The sequence below is a fragment of the Neolamprologus multifasciatus genome, chromosome 22 (assembly GCF_963576455.1).
Source record: "Neolamprologus multifasciatus chromosome 22, fNeoMul1.2, whole genome shotgun sequence".
Lineage (NCBI taxonomy): Eukaryota > Metazoa > Chordata > Actinopteri > Cichliformes > Cichlidae > Neolamprologus > Neolamprologus multifasciatus.
Window position 1 is genome coordinate 422,501 of NC_140459.1, and position 25,000 is coordinate 447,500.

General features: G+C 51.6%; 1 protein-coding gene and 1 long non-coding RNA gene across 3 annotated transcripts in view; one reads left to right on the forward strand and one right to left on the reverse strand.

Moving 5' to 3' along the window:
• LOC146492465 (semaphorin-6D-like) overlaps window positions 1–25,000 on the forward strand; it is a 99,686-nt gene that overhangs the window by 66,081 nt on the left and 8,605 nt on the right. For both annotated transcript variants that reach the window (XM_085148516.1, XM_085148517.1), the window contains exons 14-19: window positions 692–847; window positions 2,246–2,419; window positions 2,490–2,630; window positions 3,694–3,771; window positions 10,765–10,823; window positions 12,731–12,784. In XM_085148516.1, the coding sequence (XP_085004642.1) occupies window positions 692–847; window positions 2,246–2,419; window positions 2,490–2,630; window positions 3,694–3,771; window positions 10,765–10,823; window positions 12,731–12,784 (662 nt within the window). The remainder of the gene's footprint in view (window positions 1–691; window positions 848–2,245; window positions 2,420–2,489; window positions 2,631–3,693; window positions 3,772–10,764; window positions 10,824–12,730; window positions 12,785–25,000) is intronic.
• LOC146492466 (uncharacterized) overlaps window positions 1–25,000 on the reverse strand; it is a 364,885-nt gene that overhangs the window by 33,405 nt on the left and 306,480 nt on the right. The gene's annotated exons all lie outside the window — the stretch shown is intronic.

Sequence of the window (25,000 nt, forward strand, 5' to 3'; positions counted from 1 at the left end):
TTAAACCCAGTTAGCTTTCAGTCCCGCTACTTAAACCCAGTTAGCTTTCAGTCCAGCTTACTTAAACCCAGTTTGCTGTCAGTCCAGCTTACTTAAACCCAGTTAGCTTTCATTCCCGCTTACTTAAACCCAGTTAGCTTTCAGTCCCGCTTACTTAAACCCAGTTAGCTTTCAGTCCCGCTTACTTAAACCCAGTTTGCTGTCAGTCCCGCTTACTTAAACCCAGTTAGCTTTCAGTCCAGCTTACTTAAACCCAGTTTGCTGTCAGTCCAGCTTACTTAAACCCAGTTAGCTTTCATTCCCGCTTACTTAAACCCAGTTAGCTTTCAGTCCCGCTTACTTAAACCCAGTTAGCTTTCAGTCCCGCTTACTTAAACCCAGTTTGCTGTCAGTCCCGCTTACTTAAACCCAGTTAGCTTTCAGTCCCGCTTACTTAAACCCAGTTAGCTTTCAGTCCCGCTTACTTAAACCCAGTTAGCTTTCAGTCCCGCTTACTTAAACCCAGTTAGCTTTCATTCCCGCTTACTTAAACCCAGTTAGCTTTCAGTCCCGCTTACTTAAACCCAGTTTGCTGTCAGTCCCGCTTACTTAAACCCAGTTAGCTTTCATTCCCGCTTACTTAAACCCAGTTAGCTTTGTGTTTGTGACCAAGATGAGCTCTGACGTGTCTGCTTCGTTATTAAATGTCCAGGCCCGGTACGTGTGCAGGCGACGGCTCGGCTTCAGAATACAAATCGTCTGTTCAGTTCCCGGACGACACGCTGACCTTCATCAAGTCGTATCCTCTGATGGACGAAGCTGTTCCCTCCGTCAACGACCGGCCCTGCTTCACCAGGACGTCCAGCAGGTAACAGCAATGGTTCAAATCCCAGAAGTCCTCTGATTGGTCAAATCGTATTGAGCTTCACTTCAGGGAACGATCACAGCCAGAGCTCAGGTTACCATGCCGACTCCCGATGCAGATGGAAGCTGATGTGTGTTTCAGGAAACCTCTGTTAACGCTCCAGCTGTGTTGGAGGCATCGTGTGGTCACGGTGAGTCCAGCAGGTCCTGGTCCATAAATGGAGCCTGCGAGCTCGTTCATGGTTTCCTCATCTTTCTGTTGCTGCTGATGTTTTATTATTAGTTTTTATTATTTGTATTTGAGGTGAACTGGTGTTTAATAAAGTCTGTTCTAGTCTTCTACTGTATTCTATCACACGACGCAACAGGAAAGCGATCTGCAGCGTTGAATGACCGAGCCGGTGAACTGTGGAGCCGTCGAGCTCCCTCACTGTTGAGAGGAGTTTAGGAGTCACGGCAGCTCTTACCGCCTCCACCGTCCCCACACAACGCCTGGAGGATAATCATCATATCAGCTCTGATTAGTCGCCGCTCACAGGAAGTTCTCGCTCTGTGGCGGCTCTGAAAGTCTTTGACCTTTTTAATCTGCTTCTGCGGGTTTCAAATGAGTTTCTGATGGATTGCAATTATCACTCTGGAATAGGAATCAGGCTCTTCTGCGTATGAATTAGCCTTTGCTCCACAACGCTCCAAGCTTTCCCAACAGTCTCTGTGCCTTTGTGGTTCAGTAACAGGTAAAAAATCTTCCGTGGTTAAATCAAGGTCCCCAGAGGATGTTTCATGTCTTTATCCACTCCAATCATTTTCATTCACACTGATGCTTGACAGGCTTGAGCTTTATCCCGACCATATATGAAACTTTCCACTTCCTTTGACTGATGACAGGGGAACCCTGCCTCTGATGGACATCCTGCACTGAGAAGAAACCATCTGTGTTTCCTTGTTTTTATGTTTTCTTTCACCGTCCGTCTGACTGATACTCAGCGTCTGAAGGAATGCAAACACAGTTAATGCTCAAACCTTTTCTATAAACACCAAAGAAACACACAAAATAAAAAATTCATTCATTTCAAGGACAAGATCCCGGATTAGCCCCCAATCGTGTCAGAGAGGAGGAGCTGTGTGAAGCTGTGAGGCAAAGATGGCACTTTGTTGTTATTGTTGCACATCCCTGCTGCATGTTTGAACTGTTTGAATAGCAGCAGCATGAAAAGTGTTCACGGACTGTGTCAGTAAACAAAAATGTGTTTTTAATTTAAAATATCACCCAGTCAGTAGGGTCATGGTCAGGGAATGAAAGGCTGTCGTCCTCACACCCAGAATCACAAGCTCATCACAGTAAAGAAAAACTGTCTGAATTCCCTCCGCAGAGAAAAGATTTCCTCTTCTGTCTTCCTCGTAGGTCCAAGTTGACCCAGATCGTGGTGGATGTCTCTGCCGGGCCTTTCAAGGATCGGACGGTGATGTTCCTGGGCTCAGACGATGGGCGGGTCTTGAAGGTTTTGGCCAGCACCCATCCAAACGACAGCTTTGGATCCAAACTGCTGGAGGACATCGACGTCTACAACCCGTCCAAGTAAGACGTGCTGCTGAGGACGGGCGAATGCTCCGTTCCTGTTTAACCGACTGTCTCTGTTTGTGCTCAGGTGCAACGTTCAGGGTCAGGAGGACAGGAGGGTTCTGGGCCTGGAGCTCGATAAGGACCATCACGCCTTGTTTGTGGCTTTCAGCAGCTGCGTGATCAGAGTGCCGCTCAGCCGCTGCGCCCAACACGGAGCCTGCAAAAAGTACGAAATCTCAGACTCTGGTTTTATTTCATCGGTTTGGATTTCAGCTGGCCTGAAACGGCCTCACTCTGATAACATTAGAGCTCTCTCACTCTGATAGCTCTGAAACATCCAGAGACGTTAGAGCGGAGGTTTGGAAACATGGTGAATATTTCAGTGAGCGCTCGAGACAACGCAGACGAGCCCGATCAGTTAAACACGGAGAAGACGACGAAGAGATGGAGCTCACTCCTGAATTAGAGCCCATTCATCACTGTGTACACACACACACATGCACGCACGCACATGCACGTACACACACACACACACACACACGCACACACATGCACACACACACACACACACACACTTTTTAATTACTGAGCAGGATCCATGAGTGCCAGCTCGTGTGATGTGTGAGCACAGCTGTACGGAGGCTCCCACCAGCTGTCTCCATCATGGAGACGCTAACAAAGACGTTCCACTCTCCTCCTCCTCCTCCTTTCAGGTGACGTGGTCTCCTCCACCAGTTCACAGATCTGGAAGATGAGCAGATCTGAAGGTGTTTGCTGAAAGACTTTCCTAAAGGTTTAGGTCAGGGGTGTCCAACTCCAGGCCTCGAGGGCCGGTGTCCTGCAGGTTTTAGACCTCACCCTGGGTCAGCACACCTGAATCACATGATTAGTTCATTAGCAGGCCTCTGGAGAACTTCAGGACATGTTGAGGAGGTCATTTATCCATTTAAATCAGCTGTGCTGGATCAAGGACGCATCTAAAACCTGCAGGACACCGGCCCTCGAGGCCTGGAGTTCCCTACCCATGCTTTAGGGGATCATTAGCGACGTTTAAAGCTCTCCCTGCTGCTCTGCAGGTGTTCTCGAAGCAGCAGGGAGACTCGTCTGCATGAAAGTGTATTCAGTGTGCTGAACAATGAGCTGCAGCTCTGTGTCAGGTGGAGATACCTGGACAGGAAGTGGGAGTAAATGAAGAGCTTGGATGTTTGCCAGCTGCAGGGCGGGGTGTGAGTGCGTGATGAGGAAGAGCCCAAACTCTAACTGCTCCTCTTCCTCTCCTCCCTCTGCAGAGCCTGCCTGGCCTCTCGTGACCCATACTGTATCTGGCTTCGGACCGGGAGCTGCGCCAACGTTGCGCCGGGTTTCAAGTACGTATTATTTCCTGTGTCTGTGCCGCTCTATCTCTTCCTTTTTGCTCCGCCTCCTTCAGCCTCCATCAATCCGATGGCTAATAAAGCTCTGATGTCTCGGTCCGTATTTCTGCCCGCCTCGTACATCACAGATGTCGCCTCTCAGAGAGAGGACGGCGGGGAAACGTGGCGCCTGCACCGTGTTCGTGTAAATCTGTAACAGTTGTCAGGAGTCGAGCTGCTCGTTGTCTCAGAGAAGTCAGGTGATTTACTCCGTCAGCTACGCTTGCCTCAAACACTTCTGCTTCACCTCATCGCACAGGTGAAACAGGAGGCATGTTGACCTTTGAACCAGTGACAGCCTCTCAGCCTCACAATGAAGCTGCTAAAAATCAGCTGTAGTTCCTCTGATGTCCAGCAGAGGCTCACACGTTTGGTCTATGGTGAGGGGCGTGGCCTCTGTGACCGACAGGTGGATGGTGACACAGGCGGCTCCTGTTGGTGCTGTTAGAGCCCGTTGGAGCATTTGTTGTAATCTGACCAATCACACGGCTGCTGTGAGGTTGCTGTGCTACCGGAGGCGGAGCTCCAGGTCTGCTGAATGAAGGGTTTTGATTGGATGATACTCACAGGTATCTGTGTGTGTTTGCTGGAGCCTCGTGGTGAGAAATGTTTGCTTCTGTTAGAAACCATCACACCAGCGCCACGGTGATGTTGTCCATCTTTCATATACAGTCTGTCTTGTTTACTGTGACGTCATCATCGTTAAACCGAAGACGAGCCGGTCCTCTCTGTCAGCTGCCTGTCGACAGGTGAAACGTTTCAGGAAGCTCGTTCAGCCCCAAACAAAGCGGCGCTGAGAGGTTCATAGGCTCCTCGAGAGAGCGCAGAGGCGTGAGTCAGAGGAACGCCGTGAACACGTTTCACCTGCGATCAGAGAGGCTGACGCTGATCTCTGCGCCGTCTGCGGCGTCTGGCTGAAGCACAAACTGCAGCATCCATGTGAGTCCACTGTGGACGGCCACGAAAAACGCCCGTTTGAGACGCCGCGTGAAACGCTGAGGGAGAATCGGTGATGTGAGAGCTGCCTCGGCCAATCCCTGTCCTGCAGCAAAAACACTGTAAATGGAAGACGGCAAGCCTGTTTACCAGCTTTAACCATCGTAGCCTAAAAACACACAGCGGTGTGTTCATCTCCTAATCAATAGGTCCACAGTGTCAGGTAGCTCGCGCCCACTCCACAGCTCTTCAGGGCCATCGATCCATCGATCTGTGGACGCGGCGTCGGTTAGGCCGCCGCGTCCACAGATCGATCTGATGCTGTTTTCATACGCTGGTCGGGGGAGGCGTGTTTCAGCCGCTGTAATATCATCAGGTCCTCCTGACTGCAGGAACGAGCCGCAGACGCAGGCGAGAGAACGACCACAGGAAGTGAGTGGAAACATCCCAGACTGTGAAACTGGAGCTCGTGGAGGAATCTCCAGCGTCAGCGTGTCCTGGTGTCTCATTTTCATTCACAGAGATAAAATCAGACACTTTGTGTTCTTTGAACTTCTCTGCGCCTGAAACGAGCCGTCCTTGTTTCACAAAGGCAAACGGAGCTTTTCAAAATAAAGCTGTGTTCAGTGAACGATGTGAGGATGAAGCTCTGGTCGGATCCGTCTGAGCAAACATCTGGTCTGCACATGTGGAGTAACTCAGATATTTCCTGCAGAAACACTTGAGTCAGTTTTTGCACGATGAACGCGGCGGCGCGTTACAGTCTGCACGCTTTCCTAACCTCATTTTGTACTTTCTTTTCTCTGGACGTGTCAGGGATTAGCTGGAAACGCCGATGCTAATTTTTCCCTTCACACTCATTTGAGTGCGTGCTCTGCAGCACCGAGCCTTTCTCTCTTCATCACGAGGAATATTTGTTTCCTGTGAGTGTGTGCCGTCTGCAGGGACCTCGGCTTCGCTCCAAGCACACTTCATAAGAAAGGCTCGAGTCAGGAAGCCGCTCGCCTGGGAGCAAAACGCCGGCAGGGTGTTTGCACTCCGCCGTGCTTCCTCCAGCTCGCCCTGCGGCTGATTTGTTTACATCCATACAAACGTGCAGACGGGCTCGATGTGCTTCAGGTGTACGACATCATCATTTGACCTAAAATCACTTTATCTGAGCTTCATTCAGCACAGCATACCGCCGTGCAGACTCGTTGCCTAGCTGCGCCTCACTGTGGTCCACTCACACGCTCGGCGTCCTGAGCTGTCACACCGCAGACGCTGCAGGTGGTTATTTACAATGACCATCATAGAGCTGACAGGAAATGATGGCGTCCTGCTCAGATGGCGGTGATGATGGAGGTGCAAACAGATGGTTTTGGTGCAAACGGTGTTTAGAGGAAGTGACACAGATGATCTCCACCACAGCAGCGTGAACAACACGCGGCGGGCGGGGTGAGATAAAAAGAAAGCGAGGAAGGAAACGGAGAGCAAGGCGAAGCTGTGATGCAAGAGGTGGAAAGGAGGAAGATGAGAGAGGAGCAGCAGCACAAAGAGGAAGAGATCTGTGTCAGGAAGACGTGCAGCCGGGTGTGACGAGAGATTCACGGCGTTCTGACTCAGCACTTTGGTCACCGCAGCTTTTACGGGCTCGTCTTGTTTAAAGTCGGGGATGGATATCTGTGGAGGACCACAGCGCTGACTCTGTGCTGACGGCGGCGTTTTATAGGATGTTTAAAACGCCTTCCTGACGCGTCGTCAGCGAGGCGTTCACGTGCAGTCAGAAATGTGGACGCTGAGCGTTGTTTCAGGATCAGAGAAAGAGTTTTGGTGCTGAGTCGTTCCACTCGCCTGTTTTTGTCTCATTACTTTCTCACTGCTCTGCTGAAACTGAAGCTGATGGACGTGTCATTGAAACTGAAGCACGCAGAAACCTCTGCAGCCTGAAGCCGCACACCTGCAGCTTCTGCTCTCAGAGGTGTTCCTGCAGAGCTGGAGGAGTTTCAGCTCCTCAAACTTCTGCTGAAAAGTAACAGATTCCCTCCGGGGAGAAGGAGGGATGAGGGAAGAGGAAGTTTAGCAGCTTATATAACTCCATGCAGAAAATGGAGAAGCAGCTGCAGAATACTAAAGCAGGACAGCAGGAGGAGGCAGGTAGAAACATCCGTGTGGTTTAAAATCCAAACTGAACTCAGATATTTAGGGGGCGCTCTCAGAGTCGGCCATGTTCACGCCGCTCCACCCTCCCCCTGTGTCAATGACACGATCGATGAAGCATCAGTGACCCTCACAGGTCTGCCCACTTTACTGTAGCAACAACTGATGACGTCATTAACCCTTTAAGACCATAGAGCCAAGTCCACCAGAGCTTATATTATATGTTTACATGCTGTGGAGCCATTTTTGGGAGCATTTCAAGTTGCTATACATCAATACAACCATTACAGCCCAGATTTTAATAATATGTCTGCATTAAGTGCATAGTAATTACATAAATTGCAAAAAAGTGCAATAAACTACAAAAAAATTGAAAATTGTTTGTTTTTTTAACATATATTTCTAGTTAGAGAAATTTAAGAGGCTTATCCCTCAAAACTGTAAATACAAAAAAGTTGCACAAAATAGTTTCCCACCACAGGAAATTTATTTTGAGTGTCTTCATAGTTTTATTTTTGAAATACACCAATTTTTATATACTGCAGGAAAAACGAAAATAAATATTATAATGCAAATTTGCAAAAAAGCAGCATATGCATCAAAATAAACTATTTCCAGCAGTGCAATATGAGTCCTAAGCATCCCAGAAACAACACAGAAAGTCATAAAGTCAAAGATAACTTTTAAAAACACCAGTATAGGCTCATGAGGCCCTGATGGTAAAAAACTACATTTCCGCGAAAATGACATCACTTCCGGTTTCAGGCAGGTCATGGTGGACATGCGATAGTTCGCGCTGATGGACGTAGGAAGTGTTACAAACAGCTGATCGGATCAGCAAAGCGTGTTTCTGGAATATTATGTTTTTGTTGCTGCAAGTGCTTTTTATGCTGTTTTTGCAAAGTTATATGTGGAAGGAAACTGTGACCGAGGACAAGCTGATGGCATAAGATGTAAGTACAACTCCTCCGGTTTCATATGCAAAAAAAATTATTGTGCTAGCTCACGTGGTTGAGGAGCTACCGGGATTTAAAAATAGTTACGCAAAACAGAGCGTGCTGCTCTGACCGGCTCTAAAGGGTTAAACGACAGCAGCTGGAACAGCTGGCTGGGTCAAACACCTGCAGCAGACACACCTGAGCGGGTCCAGGTTCAGTCCTGATGGTTGCACCGTCGCTCTGGTCGGCATCGTGGTGCCTGCTGTGTTTGGATGTGATTGACATCCCGGCTGGGAAAGGTCACATGGAGGACCGTTCATCAATGACGGGCAGCAGTGGGCGGGGCCGGCAGTACAGGTGGGTGGCGCCGGCGGTACAGGTGGGTGGGGCCGGCGGTACAGGCGGGCGTGAAATTGCGCTGGAACCAAATATTTATTAAAGCAGCAGCGTTTGCGTCCTGGGCGTGAAGTAACAGCGATGCTGTGAAAGCGCCTACGTACACATTTGTTCTTCAGCCGCACATGCCCGACCTGCCTCCACGCCATCAGCACCAAAACGCCATTCAGCATCAGCGGCGTTTTCTGGCTGACTGACGGAGTCTATTTCCATCCCCTCCTCCTCCGAGGCGCGCCCCTCTGCGTGAGCGAGGCGTTCAGGTGCCTGAACGCGGCTGGGATTTATAGCGACCTCCTCCTGTTCTCGCTCCTCACTCACAGCTCAGCCCACGCTGGTGGAAGCTGGAGCGAGCGCGGGGGCGGCTCGCGAAATGAAAACACTCGCAGAGGTAAATATAGAGCGACGAGGAAGCGCGAGCAAAACGCTTCATAATAAATTCAGTTGAACGAATGTTCTGCAGCGCCCGCTCCTCCATAATTCATCCAACTTTTTTGGGTGGTGTGGTTTTATCTCTCTGGCGTGCAGACGGTCTGAGCGGGAGGGAGAGCGTGCTCGCTGTGTACACAGGAAGCAGACACATTCCCACGTGTGACGGCTTACAGCGCCGTGGGTCTGCGTGGCTGAGCTTCAGTGTCTCGTGAAGCTGAGGATGATGTCAGAGGTGGTCCATCGCGCCCCAGCTCGGCTGAGTCGTTCGCGCCTGAGGTGCCGGCGCCGTCCTTCCCTCTCAGATGTAGTAAGAAGAGGAATACAGGTGTCAGAGGTCACCAGGACGTTTTACAGCGGCGTGTTTTAGAGGCCTGCAGGTGACGCATGAGGAGAACTCGGAGCCCTCGGGTGGCGTCAGGCCGCATCCATCAGCTGCTGGTCGATCTCCCATGAACACACTGAGGCGTGGAGGAGGCGTCTCCGTCGCAGCTCTTTCCTGTAGCGTTCTGGGAGTGCAGTCTTCTTCATGTGCTCCCCGTTGTTCCTCTCGCTGACACACCTGGGCAATGATAACGTTGTCACATGGTTTGTGGTGAGCGTTCGGTTCATTTAAGGTTTGGGAAGCATTGAAAACGTGCGCACGCACGTCTCAGCGCCTCAGGAAACTCGCTGTGTTCCCTCTGTGGCTGTGACAGTGTTGCATGTTCGGTCACATGTTGTTGTAAACAGTGAACATTCATCCAAATGCTTCTTTTTGTGTGTTTGTCAGTAAGTGATGAATCCATCAGACACAAAGCGGAGGAAGAGAGTAAGACAGCGAGCAGCTGCCGGACAGCTGCCAACCAGCAGGCGTGTTGGCCGTACGGGCAGAGCGTGGTAAAGAGAGCTGGGAACACGCGTGCCAGATGAACTCGGCTCGGCGCGATCGGGCTGATGGATGCGTCTGTCACAGATCGCAGCAGCGTGGCAAACCCAGGATTCCAACACCTGGAAACGCTGCGCCGGCTTCCTGTCGATGCTGGCTCGCTTTTCTTGTTGTTTGGAGAATGGCCCGTCTGTCCGACTGCCGTTAACCTGAGGCGTTTGAAGCTCAGGGTCACCTCCATGTGCGAGGAAGTCGGGCGTGCGTTGGTTATGTAGCTGTGCGTGTTTGAGCAGATCAGCTGAGCGGACGCTCACACGGCCGGTAGTGAGTCACAGCAGCAGGCAGAACAGCTGCTGAAAGCCGGTCGTACTTGGATACGCGTCCCAGCTTTCCTCTCAGCATCGTCTCCATGGTGATCATTCCTGCTGCCACCATCGTGACCCGCCCGAGCGATTGTCCTCGTGCTGAGGCCGATCCAGTCTCACAGTCAGAGGAGCGTAGGACGTGCACGGATGGTGTAAAGGCGGTGACATCATGGGCATGTGCGTGCATGAAGGCGTGACGCATCAGTCAGTAAAAGCTGCTGACGGCCCGGGCGGAGGCTCTGAAACTGCACAGGTGACGGAGACGCTCTCCTGGGATTCATCAGACGTGTCAGTGATGCGGACAGCTGGGAGGAATGCACGCCGCGTTGATTGGACTGGGAATGTTGGGAAACTCGCTCCTGTGTTGATGTGTTTTATCTCTCTAACAGCCCACTGGTGTTTGTGTGGCGAGCAGCGAGGACGGCGTTACTCTCTCCACTTCTTTGTCCCGTGTGGCTGTGAAATCCTGATTTGTTGCCTCTTTAAAAATGGATTTGAAGGTCAGGTGGAGGCGCTGGTGGTGAAACAGCAGGGACAAAACGGCGAGCAGGAGACGCTGAGCGGAAAGTAAATGACTTCATTTACAGCAGCTTTACTGATACTGTGTGTGTGTGTGTTTCATGGTCACTTCTCGTCCCCGTCTGTCTTCGGGCTGGACGACCTTCCTCCCTTTAATTGGACGAGCTCCTGTGGCCTTCGCACGGAGCCGTGTGCTGCAGATGAACCATGTGACAAAATCTGATTAAATGTTGTCCCGAGCCGTCACCTGTCATTGATTAAGCTCCCCGGCAACAGTAACCAGCAGCGCCGCGTCTGGCTTTGTTCGATGTTTCACCGTCCTGATTGTCGTCTCCTCCCTCTCCTTGTTCCGTGTCTGCAGGGCGGGGTTTGAGCAGGATATCGAGGGCGACCACTCGTTTCATCCGGACAGCTGCCGTGGTGAGATAAACCTGCAGGTTACACCCACAGTGCTACACCCACAGTGCACACGATAACAGCTGTATGCATGTTTGTGTGGACCGAGGGTCCTGCTTACCTGCACGGTTCTACCAGACTGGTTCTATAGAAGGTCCCCAACTCAGACACTGCAATGATCCCTGCAAACATCCATCTATCTATTCATCCTTTCATCCATCTACTCATCCATCCATCCATCTATTCATCTATTCATCCATCCATCCATCCATCTATTCATCCATTCATCCATCCATCATCCATCTATTCATCTATTCATCTATTCATCCATCCATCCATCCATCTATTCATCCATTCATCCATCTACTCATCCATCCATCCATCCATCCATCTATTCATCCATTCATCCATCCATCCATCTATTCATCCATTCATCCATCCACCCACCCATCCACCCACCCATCTATTCATATATTCATCCATTCATCCATTCATCCATCCATCTATTCATCCATCCATCCATCTATTCATCCATCCATCCATCTATTCATCCATTCATCCATCCATCTATTCATCCATCATCTATTCATCCATTCATCCACCCATCCATTCATCCATCCATCCACCCATATATTCATCCATCCATCTATTCATCCATTCATCCATCCATCTATTCCTCCATCCATCCGTCCATCCATCTATTCATCCATCCATCTATTCATCCATTCATCTATTCATCCATCCATCCAGTCATCCATCATCCATCCATTCATCCATCCATCTATTCATCCATTCATCCATCCACCCACCCATCCATTCATCCATCCATCCATCTATTCATCCATTCATCCATCCATTCATCCATCCATCTATTCATCCATTCATCCATCCATCTATTCATCTATTCCTCCATCCATCTATTCATCCATCTATTCATCCATCCATCCATCTATTCATCCATTCATCCATCCATCTATTCATCCATTCATCCATTCATCCACCCATCCATTCATCCATCCATCCACCCATTCATCCATTCATCCATCCATCCATCTATTCATCCATTCATCCATCCATCCACCCATCCATTCATCCATCCATCTATTCATCCATCCATCCATCTATTCATCCATTCATCCACCCATCCATTCATCCATCCATCTATTCCTCCATCCATCCATCCATCCATCCATCTATTCATCCATCCATCCATCTATTCATCCATCCATCCATCTATTCATCCATTCATCCATCCATCTATTCATCCATTCATCCACCCATCCATTCATCCATCCATCCACCCATCTATTCATCCATCCATCTATTCATCCATCTATTCATCCATTCATCCATCCATCTATTCATCCATTCATCCATCCATCTATTCCTCCATCCATCCATTCATCCATCTATTCATCCATTCATCCATACATACATATAAATATACATCCTTTCTTTATCTATAATCCATCTTTCACCCACCTGTCCATACACACATACATACACACACACACATACATACACACACACACATACATACACACACACACATACATACATACATACACACACATACACATACATACATACACACACACACATACATACACACACACACACACACACATTATCTCTAATCCATCAGATCAGCTCCTGTCAGCAGGTCTGATGAGAGGGGTCTGGGTTGAACTTTCAAAATAAGAGCAGCAGCACTGTAAGTAGAAATCTGCTATGAGTGGCATGGCTTTGTTCAGTTCACTGCAAAAAAAGAGTTACCATGGCAACCTGCCCAAGTAAGGTCCATGTGTGATCATATGTCAAAGCAACAAACAGGAAGTGTGACACTCAGGTCTATGCACAAACACAGAGAGGTACAGGAAGTGAAGTGGAGAATAAATTAGATGAATCTGTTTTATTTTGAATCTGTGCAGCTGACGTGTTGGCTACGACACGGAACCAGGAGTCCACCGCCGACTCCGCCTACGGTAAGAAACCTTTCTTCTTCTGTTGTTAGTGTTGATCAGCAGAGGGCTGTAGTGACCGTATAAACATGACCTTTTGTGACCTACATATGCAAACGGATTAAAGGTGTGTGTAAGGACAGACCACATATGAGCAGATACGTCCTGTTACCTTCTGCTTCTGACGCTAATGAAGGTCCAAGCACTGGCTTTAAGATTATTCAGATGTGAGTTTGAGTGAAAAAGCCTGTCAGCGAGCGTGGAACCTGGAGGACGTGACATCTCCACTGCTAACGAGCTCCGGCTTGACCGTTGACGTACAGTAGCTCGTCGCGCGGTTTGACATCATTACCCTCGCTAGTTCCCAGCCCCACAGATCAAACGCAGCTGCCTGCTCTGTATTCAGGCTGCAGCTCGCCTGCTACCTGCCTGTCAGGAGTCCTGCTGGGAAGCCAGCCGGCGTATTGTCATTCAGAGCGCCGGCAGACCCACGCAGCGAATCCATTAAGGCTGCGGGAGCTGCATTACTGTGATTAAAGCCGGAGAGGGGACAGGCGTGCGCGTCGCTGATAGGCGCTCTACTTGACTTCAGCCGACTTCGTCTTTCAGGAGCGCGTCGAGTGTTCTCGAGAGGCGGCGGCGCGTCAGCAGCCACAATAGCAGTGATGATGGAGGAAGGTGAAGGGAGCGGGTCACCGTGCTGCGAAGGCGACGGTGAATCAGGAGGAAGTGAGGAGATGAAGGAGCGCATAGTAAAACATCACAGACGTAATCAGGTCTGACAGGCTGAGCTCCTGTAGGCCACGCCCTGTAAGGGCCTGCAAGCCACTTTGGAGCCCACCTCCACGTCAGCTGCGCTCATGATGTCACTGTTTGATGGCTGTGACTGAGTTATCACCTGTGTGTGTGCATGAAGCTGATATTAACATGTATGAGCCGTGTGTGAGTCTCCAACTTTTCCTCGTTCACACGTCAGCCTCGGCGTGTTTGTCGAGTGAAGTTTGACATCAGCAGCATGTGAAACGTCTGTTTTTCTGAGCTGCATCCATGTTTGTGATGTTTGTGCACGCAGCAGTGCGAGCGTGATGCTGTGTGCACGCCGGCTGCGCTCAGGTGTTTGTGCACTTCAGCTCCGCCCCTCATTTGCCTCCTAAATCGGTGAAACGGCAGCAGGAAGCGAGCATAAAGCCGCAGCCTGCAGTCATGTACACACCGGGTTAGAGAACAAAGACTTCCCCGTAATCGATACCCGTGTGCAGGCGGCGAGCCCCGACTGACTGAAATGATTGCAGACGTAGCAGATGCGAAGCAGCGGGGACGCTGCGGCGTGCTTGCAGGGATTCGTCTCCTGACTCGAGCTAATCGTATCGTGATTACCTCTCCTTTCAGTTTCAGGGTTTATTGATGCCTGCGGGGATCGCGCCGCAGCTCGATAAACATGCAGGGTGACTCTGTCCGTGCTCGCCGCCGCGCCCGTTTTTCACACTCAGTGTGGAGATTGTAAGAGAGCTGCTGCTGCTGCTGCCCTGGTGGCCTGATAGCAGGCACCTCCTTCATTATGGCGTCTGAACCATTAACTTCCTGGTGTCGGGCAGCCGGGCGTGAAGGACTCAGACAACAATGAATGAGTGATGTTTGAGCACACGTTCATCCACAACGCCACGCTAGAGTGGCTGTCGTTACTGTAATGACATCGTTTTGCAGGGAACGGTTCCCATAACAACGTTTTCTCTGCAAAGTGGTTCTTTAATGCCGTGCGACGCGGCCCCGTGGACTCGCCGTGGACTCGCCGCACTGAGATTGGCCTGATGCAGCAGTGCGCTCTTTTCATTAGAGGAGCGCCGGTGTTCTAGGAATCCATCCTACTCGTTGTTTCTGCGCACAACACGAAATTAAGTGCCAAACCATCCGTCCGATCCAGGAAATGAAGTTTGTGCTGTTAGCGTGGGTCCGACAGACCGGGCTCCGGTCGGCGTTCACACACCTGTCAGGCCGACAGGCGTCACGGATGATGATGTAAAACCACGAGAACGATCGTCAAACTTCTCAGCTGCTGGTTTGTGATGTCACTTTGTCCTGCTGACGGGACACGCATGAACTCGTCCTCACCGAGAAGCGAGCGCCGCGATCGGCCGCGGACCCAAGCGGTCTGAGGGAGTTTGTGCTGCCGCGGGGAGGAGATGGCGTCCGGCGTTCTTCCATCTTTTTAATGACATGAAAGTGAGCGCTGACATTTAAAGGACGCTCGCAGCTCTGACCTGTTCAGCGTCTTGTGGTGACATTTGTTTGAAGGTTTCTCAGAATCGCTTCTCTGATCCTGCATCAGTGGCTCCCAACAAAGACTGTATAGAAAAGATGGAGGCTCACCTGGCTCCTGGCTCCTCCCTGTATCTGAAACCTCGCAATACGCCCCCATCAAGCTGCACCTGTAGCATGTCAGCTTCTTAGGACGGGATGGACGAACAGTACTCACAGTATTTGGGTACTCACAGTACTCTCAGTACTCACAGTACTCTCAGTACTCACAGTACTCAGTGCTCACAGTACTCACAGTACTCAGTACTCACAGTACTCAGTGCTCACAGTGCTCACACTTCTCTCAGTACTCTCAGTACTCACAGTACTCAGTACTCTCAGTACTCACAGTACTCAGTACTCTCAGTACTCAGTACTCTCAGTACTCTCAGTACTCAGTACTCTCAGTACTCAGTACTCACAGTACTCAGTACTCTCAGTACTCAGTACTCTCAGTACTCAGTACTCACAGTACTCACAGTACTCAGTACTCACAGTACTCTCAGTACTCTCAGTACTCAGTACTCACAGTACTCAGTGCTCACAGTGCTCACAGTGCTCACAGTACTCACAGTACTCACAGTACTCAGTACTCACAGTACTCAGTGCTCACAGTGCTCACAGTACTCACAGTACTCAGTACTCACAGTACTCAGTACTCACAGTACTCTCAGTACTCACAGTACTCACAGTACTCAGTACTCACAGTACTCAGTGCTCACAGTGCTCTCAGTACTCACAGTACTCAGTGCTCACAGTACTCACAGTACTCAGTGCTCACAGTGCTCACAGTGCTCACAGTACTCACAGTACTCAGTACTCACAGTACTCAGTACTCTCAGTACTCTACCTGGTGCTGTGAGTTTCTTCAGCAGTCTGTCTCTGTGAGGTCCGCAGAGCTCGCGGCGCTCACCTTAACCTGTTGCAGTGCTTAGAACAGCTGATCACGTGACAGCTGTGAGCAGGGGCGGGGCCTCGAGCCCCGGCGCTGAAGTCAACCAGCTGCTGTTATTGACCCATCAAACCTGCAGAGTGCAGCCTGCTCAGGGGTCACATTCATATCACCATAGCAACGCTGTGATCACACACTTTCAGCCTGTGTCGCTGCTGTAGCTCCAGGAGCGTGGGAGGTTGTTGTTATTGGGAGCTGCTGTTACTCTGTGTGTGTAGCCGCGAGGTTTACGAGGACGCTCTGAGACGTGTGACCTGTAGTTTAGCTGCAGACTTTGTTGTGCGTGTCGTGTTGCAGCTCAGGACGGCGTGAACGAGCACCGCCTTTATCTCTGTGGTAGAAAGCAGTAGCCTCGCCGCACGCCCTCCAGAAGAGACGACATCCTAATTACAGTGTGTGCGCCGGCGACACCGAGCGTGTGATTACAGCGGCGTGCTGACGGCTCCAGCGCACAAAAACAAAAGCGTGTGTGTCGCCTAAAGTGTGAAGTGTGTGTGATCATGTGCTTGCCAAATGCTTTGGCGAGAGCGTTCGCATCTCAGAGTGTGTGAGAGCAGGAAAAAGAGCCATCACAGTGTGTTAAAGTGCTTTTTAATGAGCTGGAGCTCTTACAAATGGACTGAGCGTGTCGCGTGGCTCACGCTGAAAAGGCGGGGATGAGAGCTGTGAGGAAGCAGCCAGAAGCTGTTGTGTTGACGCTAATTGTCTTCATTTTCTCCGACTGAAAGCAGCTTCGCTGGACAGATTTCAGGCGGCCGTTTGTTGCTAACGAGCGCCGGCCTTCTTCAAGTGATGGTGCTGATAGCTATGACGCTCTCGGCTCTCAGAACAGGAAGTGACAGGGAGAGTGAGACGGGGTGAGCTCTGTGTGTGATGGTGCTGGGGGTCTCCACCCTGCAGTGGCTCTGGTGCTTAGACATGGTCACAGGTGAGGGGAGGAGCAGAGGTCAGCGTCACCTAGACCAGCCCTCGCCCCAAAAACGTATGCTGGAGTTTTCCTCCCCACTGTCGCCAAGCGCTTGCTGCAATTGTTGGGGTTTCCCTGTGTTATTCCAGGGGCTCTACCTTACAGTACAAAGCAGCCTGAGGCAGCCGTCGTCATGGAGACGTGATGGTCAGAGCCTGAGAGTGTGTCAATGAGATGAACTGTGTCACAGCGGGACACAGGGGGACATAGGGGGACACAGGGAGACACAGCGGGGACACAGGGAGACACAGCGGGACACAGGGAGACACAGGGGGGCAAAAAGGGGCAAAGGGGGACGCGGGGACACAGGGGGACACAGGGGGGCATAGGGGGACACAGGGGAGACACAGGGGGACATAGGGGGGCACAGGGAGACACAGGGGGACAGCGGGGGACACAGGGAGACACAGGGAGACAGCGGGGGACACAGGGGGACATGGGGGGCACAGGGAGACACGGGGGGACACAGGGGGACATGGGGGGGCACGGGGAGAGACAGGGGGACACAGCTGGACACTGGGGGGACACGCGGGGGCACAGGGAGACAGCAGGGACACAGGGAGAGACAGCGGGACACAGGGGGACATAGGGGGACACAGGGAGACATAGCGGGGACACAGGGAGACACAGCGGGACACAGGGAGACACAGGGGGGCAAAAAGGGGCAAAGGGGGACACAGGAAGACACAGCGGGGACACAGGGGGACACAGGGGGGCATAGGGGGACACAGGGGGGACATAGGGAGACACAGGGGGACATAGGGGGGCACAGGGAGACACAGGGGGACAGCGGGGGACACAGGGAGACACAGGGGGACACAGGGGGACATGGGGGGCACAGGGAGACACGGGGGGACACGGGGGACATGGGGGGGCACGGGGAGAGACAGGGGGACACAGCTGGACACTGGGGGGACACGCGGGGGCACAGGGAGACAGCAGGGACACAGGGAGAGACAGCGGGACACAGGGGGACATAGCGGGACACAGGGGGACACATCGGGACACAGGGGGACACAGCGGAGACACAGGGGGGCACAGCGGGACACAGCGGAGACACAGGGGAACACAGGGGGACACAGCGGAGACACAGGGGGGCACAGCGGGACACAGCGAGACACAGCGGAGACACAGGGGAACACAGGGGGACACAGTGAGACCCAGCGGGGGCACAGGGAGACACAGGGAGATACAGCGGGACACAGTGAGACACAGCGGGGGCACAGGGAGACACTGGGGGACACAGGGAGATACAGTGGGGACACCGTGGGGCACAGCGGGGACAGGGGAGTGGGCACCTCAGTGTGTGTGTGTGCACCTGTAAATGACTTGGTGAGGATGCCTCCATCACAGATCTTTTGGATTTTGAGACATGATGCTGAGGTTGGCTAAAGGTGAGAATGAAACATGAGTTCAGGTGAATGTAGGACACTTTGAAGTGCCGATGACTCGTCTGTGTTTCTCGTCTTCAAACTTCAAAAAGCTGTTTGACTTTTCCAGCACCGAGTCAGCAACGAGGGGCTTCATTAGAAGGTACTCACAAACATGTACAAACACCTGTGTGTTTGTGTGTGTGTCTCTTTGCTGACCTTCCCTCATCAGTCTTGATTGACTCGACCAATCAGCAGTCTGCAGTCTCTTCACGGCGCACAAACACAGTGAGACACCCACATAGATTGATCTGGTCGATGAAAACACAATATGGAGCTCAGTGGGAATCAATCAACAACAAGAAGCACACGGCCGGAGGTGTTTCACACCGTCAGGTGTGTGTCCGTGTGTGTACACGGTACGTGTTGTGTACATATAAGCTCATATATATCTTGTGTATACAAAGTGCAGGTCTCTGGCGTCACTGGGCGGATGGATACGTGATGTCTCCACAGTTCATCCAAACAGGCGAGCTGCGTCGGGTTCGACGGCGCCCTTGGGCGTGTGTGCTGCTGTTTCTGAGGCGGGCACAAAGCCAATGTCTCTAAATGTTCCCCGTGGGTCGTCTGACCTCTGAGCGTGGTGCTGGGAGGGGCCAGCTATTTACCTTTGTGCAGGTGTGAGGAAGATGATGCTCGGCGCTAAGCTAACGGAGACGGGGAGGAGACGTGAAGCTCCCTGCCGAGCTGAGCAGGAGAACGCCGCGTGGGGACTGAAGACGGCGTTTTATGTTGTTTCCCGCACATGAAGGAAAGCAGCTGTTTAATACATCAGCTGAGAAACCGGAAGCGTGGCGAGCTTCATACGTGTCTGATGACAACGGTGGACGTCATCAGTGTAACGTAATGAGTGAGGGCAGCTTCAGAGCTGAAAGTGTGACGGAGTGTCACGCACACATACACCACAAAGGAAATGGACTCACGTGTCCTGACAAAGATGCCATTAAATGCCACCAAAGGCTTGAGTGCACTCAGTGCTGCCTGCATCATCACTCCGTCACCGTGGTTACTTTCATGTTGCTGTGGCAGCAGCTGCTGATGGCGAGCGTTGTGTCAGAGCGCACTCAGAGGTTTGGTTCCCGTAAGTCGAGCTGCTGAACGATGCATCAAAAATAGCAGCAGCTGAAAATCCAATCAAACCTGGAGCTCAAAGGCAGCTGTGAGCCCACAGCCTGACCCTTAGTACCATATCAGCCTATCAGAGCACTTCGCTCTCGCTCTGCAGGCCTACTTGTTGTTCCTGGAGTATTTAAAAGTAGAATGGGAGGGAGTTGGCAGTTGGATTGAACGGTCGCTGAGCTGCTCGGCTGCAGCTGCGGTTTCACTTTCTTTAATGACAGAGATGATCCCAAATCCAGGAAGTTTACTGACGTCATAAAAACTGTTGCTGAGATGTTTTCTCTCGTTTTACAAGTTGAGGGTTCATATTCAGACCTTTAAACACCTGAAAGTCTGCATGTGGCTCTGTGATGGTCACGACAGGTCAGTCCATCACCATCATCATCATCAGGGCTAATGTGGTGCTTTACCACACTCGCATGGACGGATCCAGAACATTGTCCAATGGGAGCGCGTTTCTCCCGTCTGCAGAGCGACATCAGAGCCGATCACAGGGGCGCACAAGCTTTCTGGAGTAAAATAAAAAATGAAATGTGCGGCTTCTATTTGGGAAACAGAAAGTTGCAGCCAGCAGCAGCTCGTCCACACGTACCTGAGAGCACCTGAGATCATTTACAGTCTGAACATAATGCTGAGGTCCAGCTAGAGCCGTGTGCTGGCGCCCTCTACAGGCCGCACTGCTGTAGGAGTGTGTCAGCTGTGAATTATCTGAACTTTACAGTCAGCAGGTTTGTGTGTGTTTCAATGGCAAAGCAAAAAATTCAAACTTGACAAGGTCTCTCCTCTCTCCTGTCTCCTCTCTTCCTGTCTCCTCTCTCCTGTCTCCTCTCTTCCTGTCTCCTCCTGTCTCCTCTCTCCTCTCTTCCTGTCTCCTCTCTCTTCTTCTCTCTTCCTGTCTCCTCTCTCTTCTTCTCTCTTCCTGTCTCCTCTCTTCCTGTCTCCTCTCTCCTGTCTCCTCTCTCCTCTCTTCCTGTCTCCTCTCTTCCTGTCTCCTCCTGTCTCCTCTCTCCTCTCTTCCTGTCTCCTCTCTCCTCTCTCCTCTCTTCCTGTCTCCTCTCTTCCTCTCTCCTCTCTTCCTGTCTCCTCTCTCTTCTTCTCTCTTCCTGTCTCCTCTCTCCTCTCTCCTGTCTCCTCTCTCCTCTCTTCCTGTCTCCTCTCTCTTCTTCTCTCTTCCTGTCTCCTCTCTTCCTGTCTCCTCTCTTCCTCTCTCCTCTCTTCCTGTCTCCTCTCTCCTCTCTTCCTGTCTCCTCTCTTCCTCTCTCCTCTCTTCCTCTCTGCTCTCTTCCTGTCTCCTCTCTTCCTGTCTCCTCTCTCCTCTCTTCCTGTCTCCTCTCTTCCTGTCTCCTCTCTTCCTCTCTCCTCTCTTCCTCTCTCCTCTCTTCCTGTCTCCTCTCTTCCTCTCTCCTCTCTTCCTGTCTCCTCTCTTCCTCTCTCCTCTCTCCTCTCTTCCTGTCTCCTCTCTCCTCTCTTCCTGTCTCCTCTCTTCCTGTCTCCTCTCTCCTCTCTTCCTCTCTCCTCTCTCCTCTCTTCCTGTCTCCTCTCTTCCTGTCTCCTCTCTCCTCTCTTCCTGTCTCCTCTCTCCTCTCTTCCTGTCTCCTCTCTTCCTGTCTCCTCTCTCCTCTCTTCCTGTCTCCTCTCTTCCTCTCTCCTCTCTTCCTGTCTCCTGTCTCCTCTCTTCCTGTCTCCTCTCTTCCTCTCTCCTCTCTTCCTGTCTCCTCTCTCCTCTCTTCCTGTCTCCTCTCTCCTCTCTTCCTGTCTCCTCTCTTCCTGTCTCCTCTCTCCTCTCTTCCTCTCTCCTCTCTCCTCTCTTCCTGTCTCCTCTCTTCCTGTCTCCTCTCTCCTCCTCTCCTCTCTTCCTGTCTCCTCTCTCCTCTCTTCCTGTCTACTCTCTCCTCTCTCCTCTCTTCCTGTCTCCTCTCTCCTCTCTTCCTCTCTCCTCTCTTCCTCTCTCCTCTCTTCCTGTCTCCTCTCTCCTCTCTTCCTGTCTCCTCTCTCCTCTCTCCTGTCTCCTCTCTCCTCTCTTCCTGTCTCCTCTCTCTTCTTCTCTCTTCCTGTCTCCTCTCTTCCTGTCTCCTCTCTTCCTGTCTCCTCTCTCCTCTCTTCCTGTCTCCTCTCTTCCTGTCTCCTCTCTCCTCTCTTCCTCTCTCCTCTCTTCCTGTCTCCTCTCTTCCTCTCTCCTCTCTTCCTGTCTCCTCTCTTCCTCTCTCCTCTCTCCTCTCTTCCTGTCTCCTCTCTCCTCTCTTCCTGTCTCCTCTCTTCCTGTCTCCTCTCTCCTCTCTTCCTCTCTCCTCTCTTCCTGTCTCCTCTCTTCCTGTCTCCTCTCTCCTCTCTTCCTGTCTCCTCTCTTCCTGTCTCCTCTCTTCCTCTCTTCCTCTCTCCTCTTTCCTCCTCCATCTGCACTCTCTCTCTCTCCCCCCTTTAATCCATGCCTGTCATTGCTCGCTCTGTCTCTCCTTCATCGCCCTCCTCGCTGCTCCCTCCTCCTCCTCAGCCTCTGTCACTGGTGTCTGGCTCAGTGTGAATACCAATGGAGAATGAGTGGGCGAGAGAGCAGCAGAGGCAGAGAGAGAGCATGCTAATAGGGCAGAAGTTTCTGGAGCTTGACTCCTGCGTTTGGCTCGTCCGCCTCGGCCTTGGAGCCGCCGCTCGCGCCTTCTGAGGAGGAGCGACAGATGTGCGAGGCGTCTGACTGAAGCAGCCATCAGAGCAGCAGAAGCTCGGCTGTTTTCTCAGAGGTCTAAAACGACATTTATCTGCCGTCTTTGTCACCACGCAGGAAGTCGTGGAGAAATAATTTGCCGTGAGCTCCGGGGAGACGCGATGGTGTGATAACTGCAGCTGTGCCCGTTTGACTCCATGAAGCACGCACACACACCAGCTCCTCCATAACTACACACTGAGCTGCGGCTCTGCGCTGACCTTTGTCCCCGTTCTTACCAAACGGCGTGACCTCGTCCTGACCGCAGAAACTCAACCTCGGGTAGTTTGAGACGTGCACACGATGGCGAAAACTCGACCCCATCCGACATCTCCTCTTACTGAGATGGCTGCGAGCGGTCACGCCCTGCAGCTTGGTGATCGTTAAACCTACTTCCTCTCCTTTGTTAGCCAACTTCCTTCCTGGAAGTCCACTTTCAGCATTCTAGTTTTCACACATGCTCAGTGAGAGTGAGGACTGCAGGGAGAGGAGCCATCTGTCCCAGGGGTCTCACAGCCAGAGAAGGACGTGTCTGATAAATCAACACCATGCATGTTAGCTAAAACCTGCTGCTAGCAACCAGGCTAACGTAGCATGCTAGCGTTACAGCTGTATCCTCGAGCTAAACCCAGCGAGTCTGATATCACACCAAAACGCAGCAGTTCGGTCATATTCAGGCCTCAGGAAACTTTCAGGGACTCCGGCCATGCTGGAAGGAGCTGTGGTCACACATGCACACGCCTACGTCATCACGCCGTGCACAACCGCACGCACACAGACTGAAAACACAGGCAGGAAAAAGGTGTTTTGGTGAAATCCAAAAGCATTTAACACATAAGCTACAGCTACATCCTCTGACACCACCTTACATCCACCTGTACCTGACTCTTAGGACCTCCCCCTCTGGGGTGAGACAGCTGCAGTGCAGATGTTTCAGACGTGGAGGTGCTGCTGCGTGTCCCTAAAGCCAGACTTCCTCTCTGTGGTACGCCACAGCGTCACGCTCAAATCACACATCCGTCTGCTTCGTTTAAAAACCTGCTTTCGTGTCGCCGTGCCGTCAGTCGTGCAGTTAATCTTCTTCCTTACAGAAGTGTTTTTAATCATCGGTGCGATGGCTTCGTGCTGAATCTGCTTAGAGTGGCTCATTTGTTTGATTGATTTCACTTGATTTTCTGGGACAGGAAGAGCTTGTGTATTGATCTGAGCTGCAAAGAGGAGACGGAGCGAGCAGAGGAGGAGTATGAGTGGAGAGATGGAGGGAGGCATAAAGCCGCATGAGGCAGACAGATGAAAGGACGCAGAGAGGGAAAAGCTGAAGTTTCAGAGTGAAAGAAAAGAGCAAACAGTGACAGAAGAAGCGAGAAGACTGCACCCAGAAGATTTCACCCGCCACGCCACAAAGTTGTTTTTCCAATCCAGGCTGACAGCAGAGAGGGAGGAACTTTGAAAGTGATGAGCAGAGAGAGACAGAAACAAAGAGCGAGGGCAGAGAATGAAACGCTGCTGCGTCGCGCTGTAATTAGCATAATATTCTTCTCTGTGCGTCTCCATCATCCTATTTATATCTGTCAGAGCGAGGACGGAGATGAAGGAGCGCAAATAACGAACATGAAATCGTGGCTGTTAGACACAGGGGAGTGTGTGTGTGTGTGTGTTAATCCTGGCTGGATGTGTAATGACTCTTCGCTCTTCAACAGTATTGTGCATAAAACACAAATTTGTTCCTCGTATCAAAGTGAAGCCTCGGAGGCCCCGGGGCGATGCTGGCTTTGAGGTTAGAGATGGTTGCCAGTTCGAGTCCCGTGCCAGCGGGGAATGGGAATAAACCCCTCCCCCTGACGACCAGCAGTGCAGGGCGTGAAATTAGCTTTTTGTTTCTGGGGGTATATTTGGCCCTTTGATCAGGCTTTCGGGGACGAGCAGCTCCTTCTGAGCGACTGAGACGAGCTATGAAATAATAAGAGGGAGCGAGCGGCGCCTAAAAGCAGCACGCCGCCTAAATGTGATGCATCGAGCTGCAGCAGGCGTCACTGAAAACCCTCGGCTCCTGGTAATGAGGCGCTAATGTGGGAGTCTATCAGAAACAAGCTAGCTTGCATGTTAGTTCCAGCGTAAATCCGTTTTTACTGCAGCTGCTGTCGGACGCTGACCTGCCGACGGCCAGGTGAACAGCTCAGTATCAGAACACCTGTGCTGGATTACAGGGTGACGCAGACCCACAGATATCAGCTGTTTGACGATATCACAGCGTTGATAACAGCTGATGCATGAACATAAAGTGAGGTAGCGAACGCTACAAGTGTCCACTAGAGGGCGCTCTGCAGCTGCCCCGTTGACTGCACACGGCGGGTCAGGTGACTGTTTGTGTTTGGTGTGTCAGACGTTTACATCGCTGAGAGAAACATCCTGCTCAACCTCACATGTCAAACTCCATCAGCGCTCCGGAGGGTTTCCCCCTAAACGCTCCTGATACGTCCTTGAAATGAAAACGTTCCCTCCTGATCCTGCTACGAAAAGAGGTTTACCGCCACGTTTCATTCGCCCTCTAACATCTGCTTTATTGAAACAATCCATCAGCGCGTAAACGGCTTCGTTCGCTTCAGCAGAACAAATAAAGGCTGAAGTGGAAGCGTGTAAAATCATCCCTGAGCCTCGGAGACCTTTCCTGCCACCAGTCAGCAGCTGAAGGCGTTCGGAGCGAGCACCGAGAGCGTCCGCGAGGTAAATCAACCTGTCAGTCAGCCGGTCTGTGGCGCACGGCGCTCTGAATGTGAAG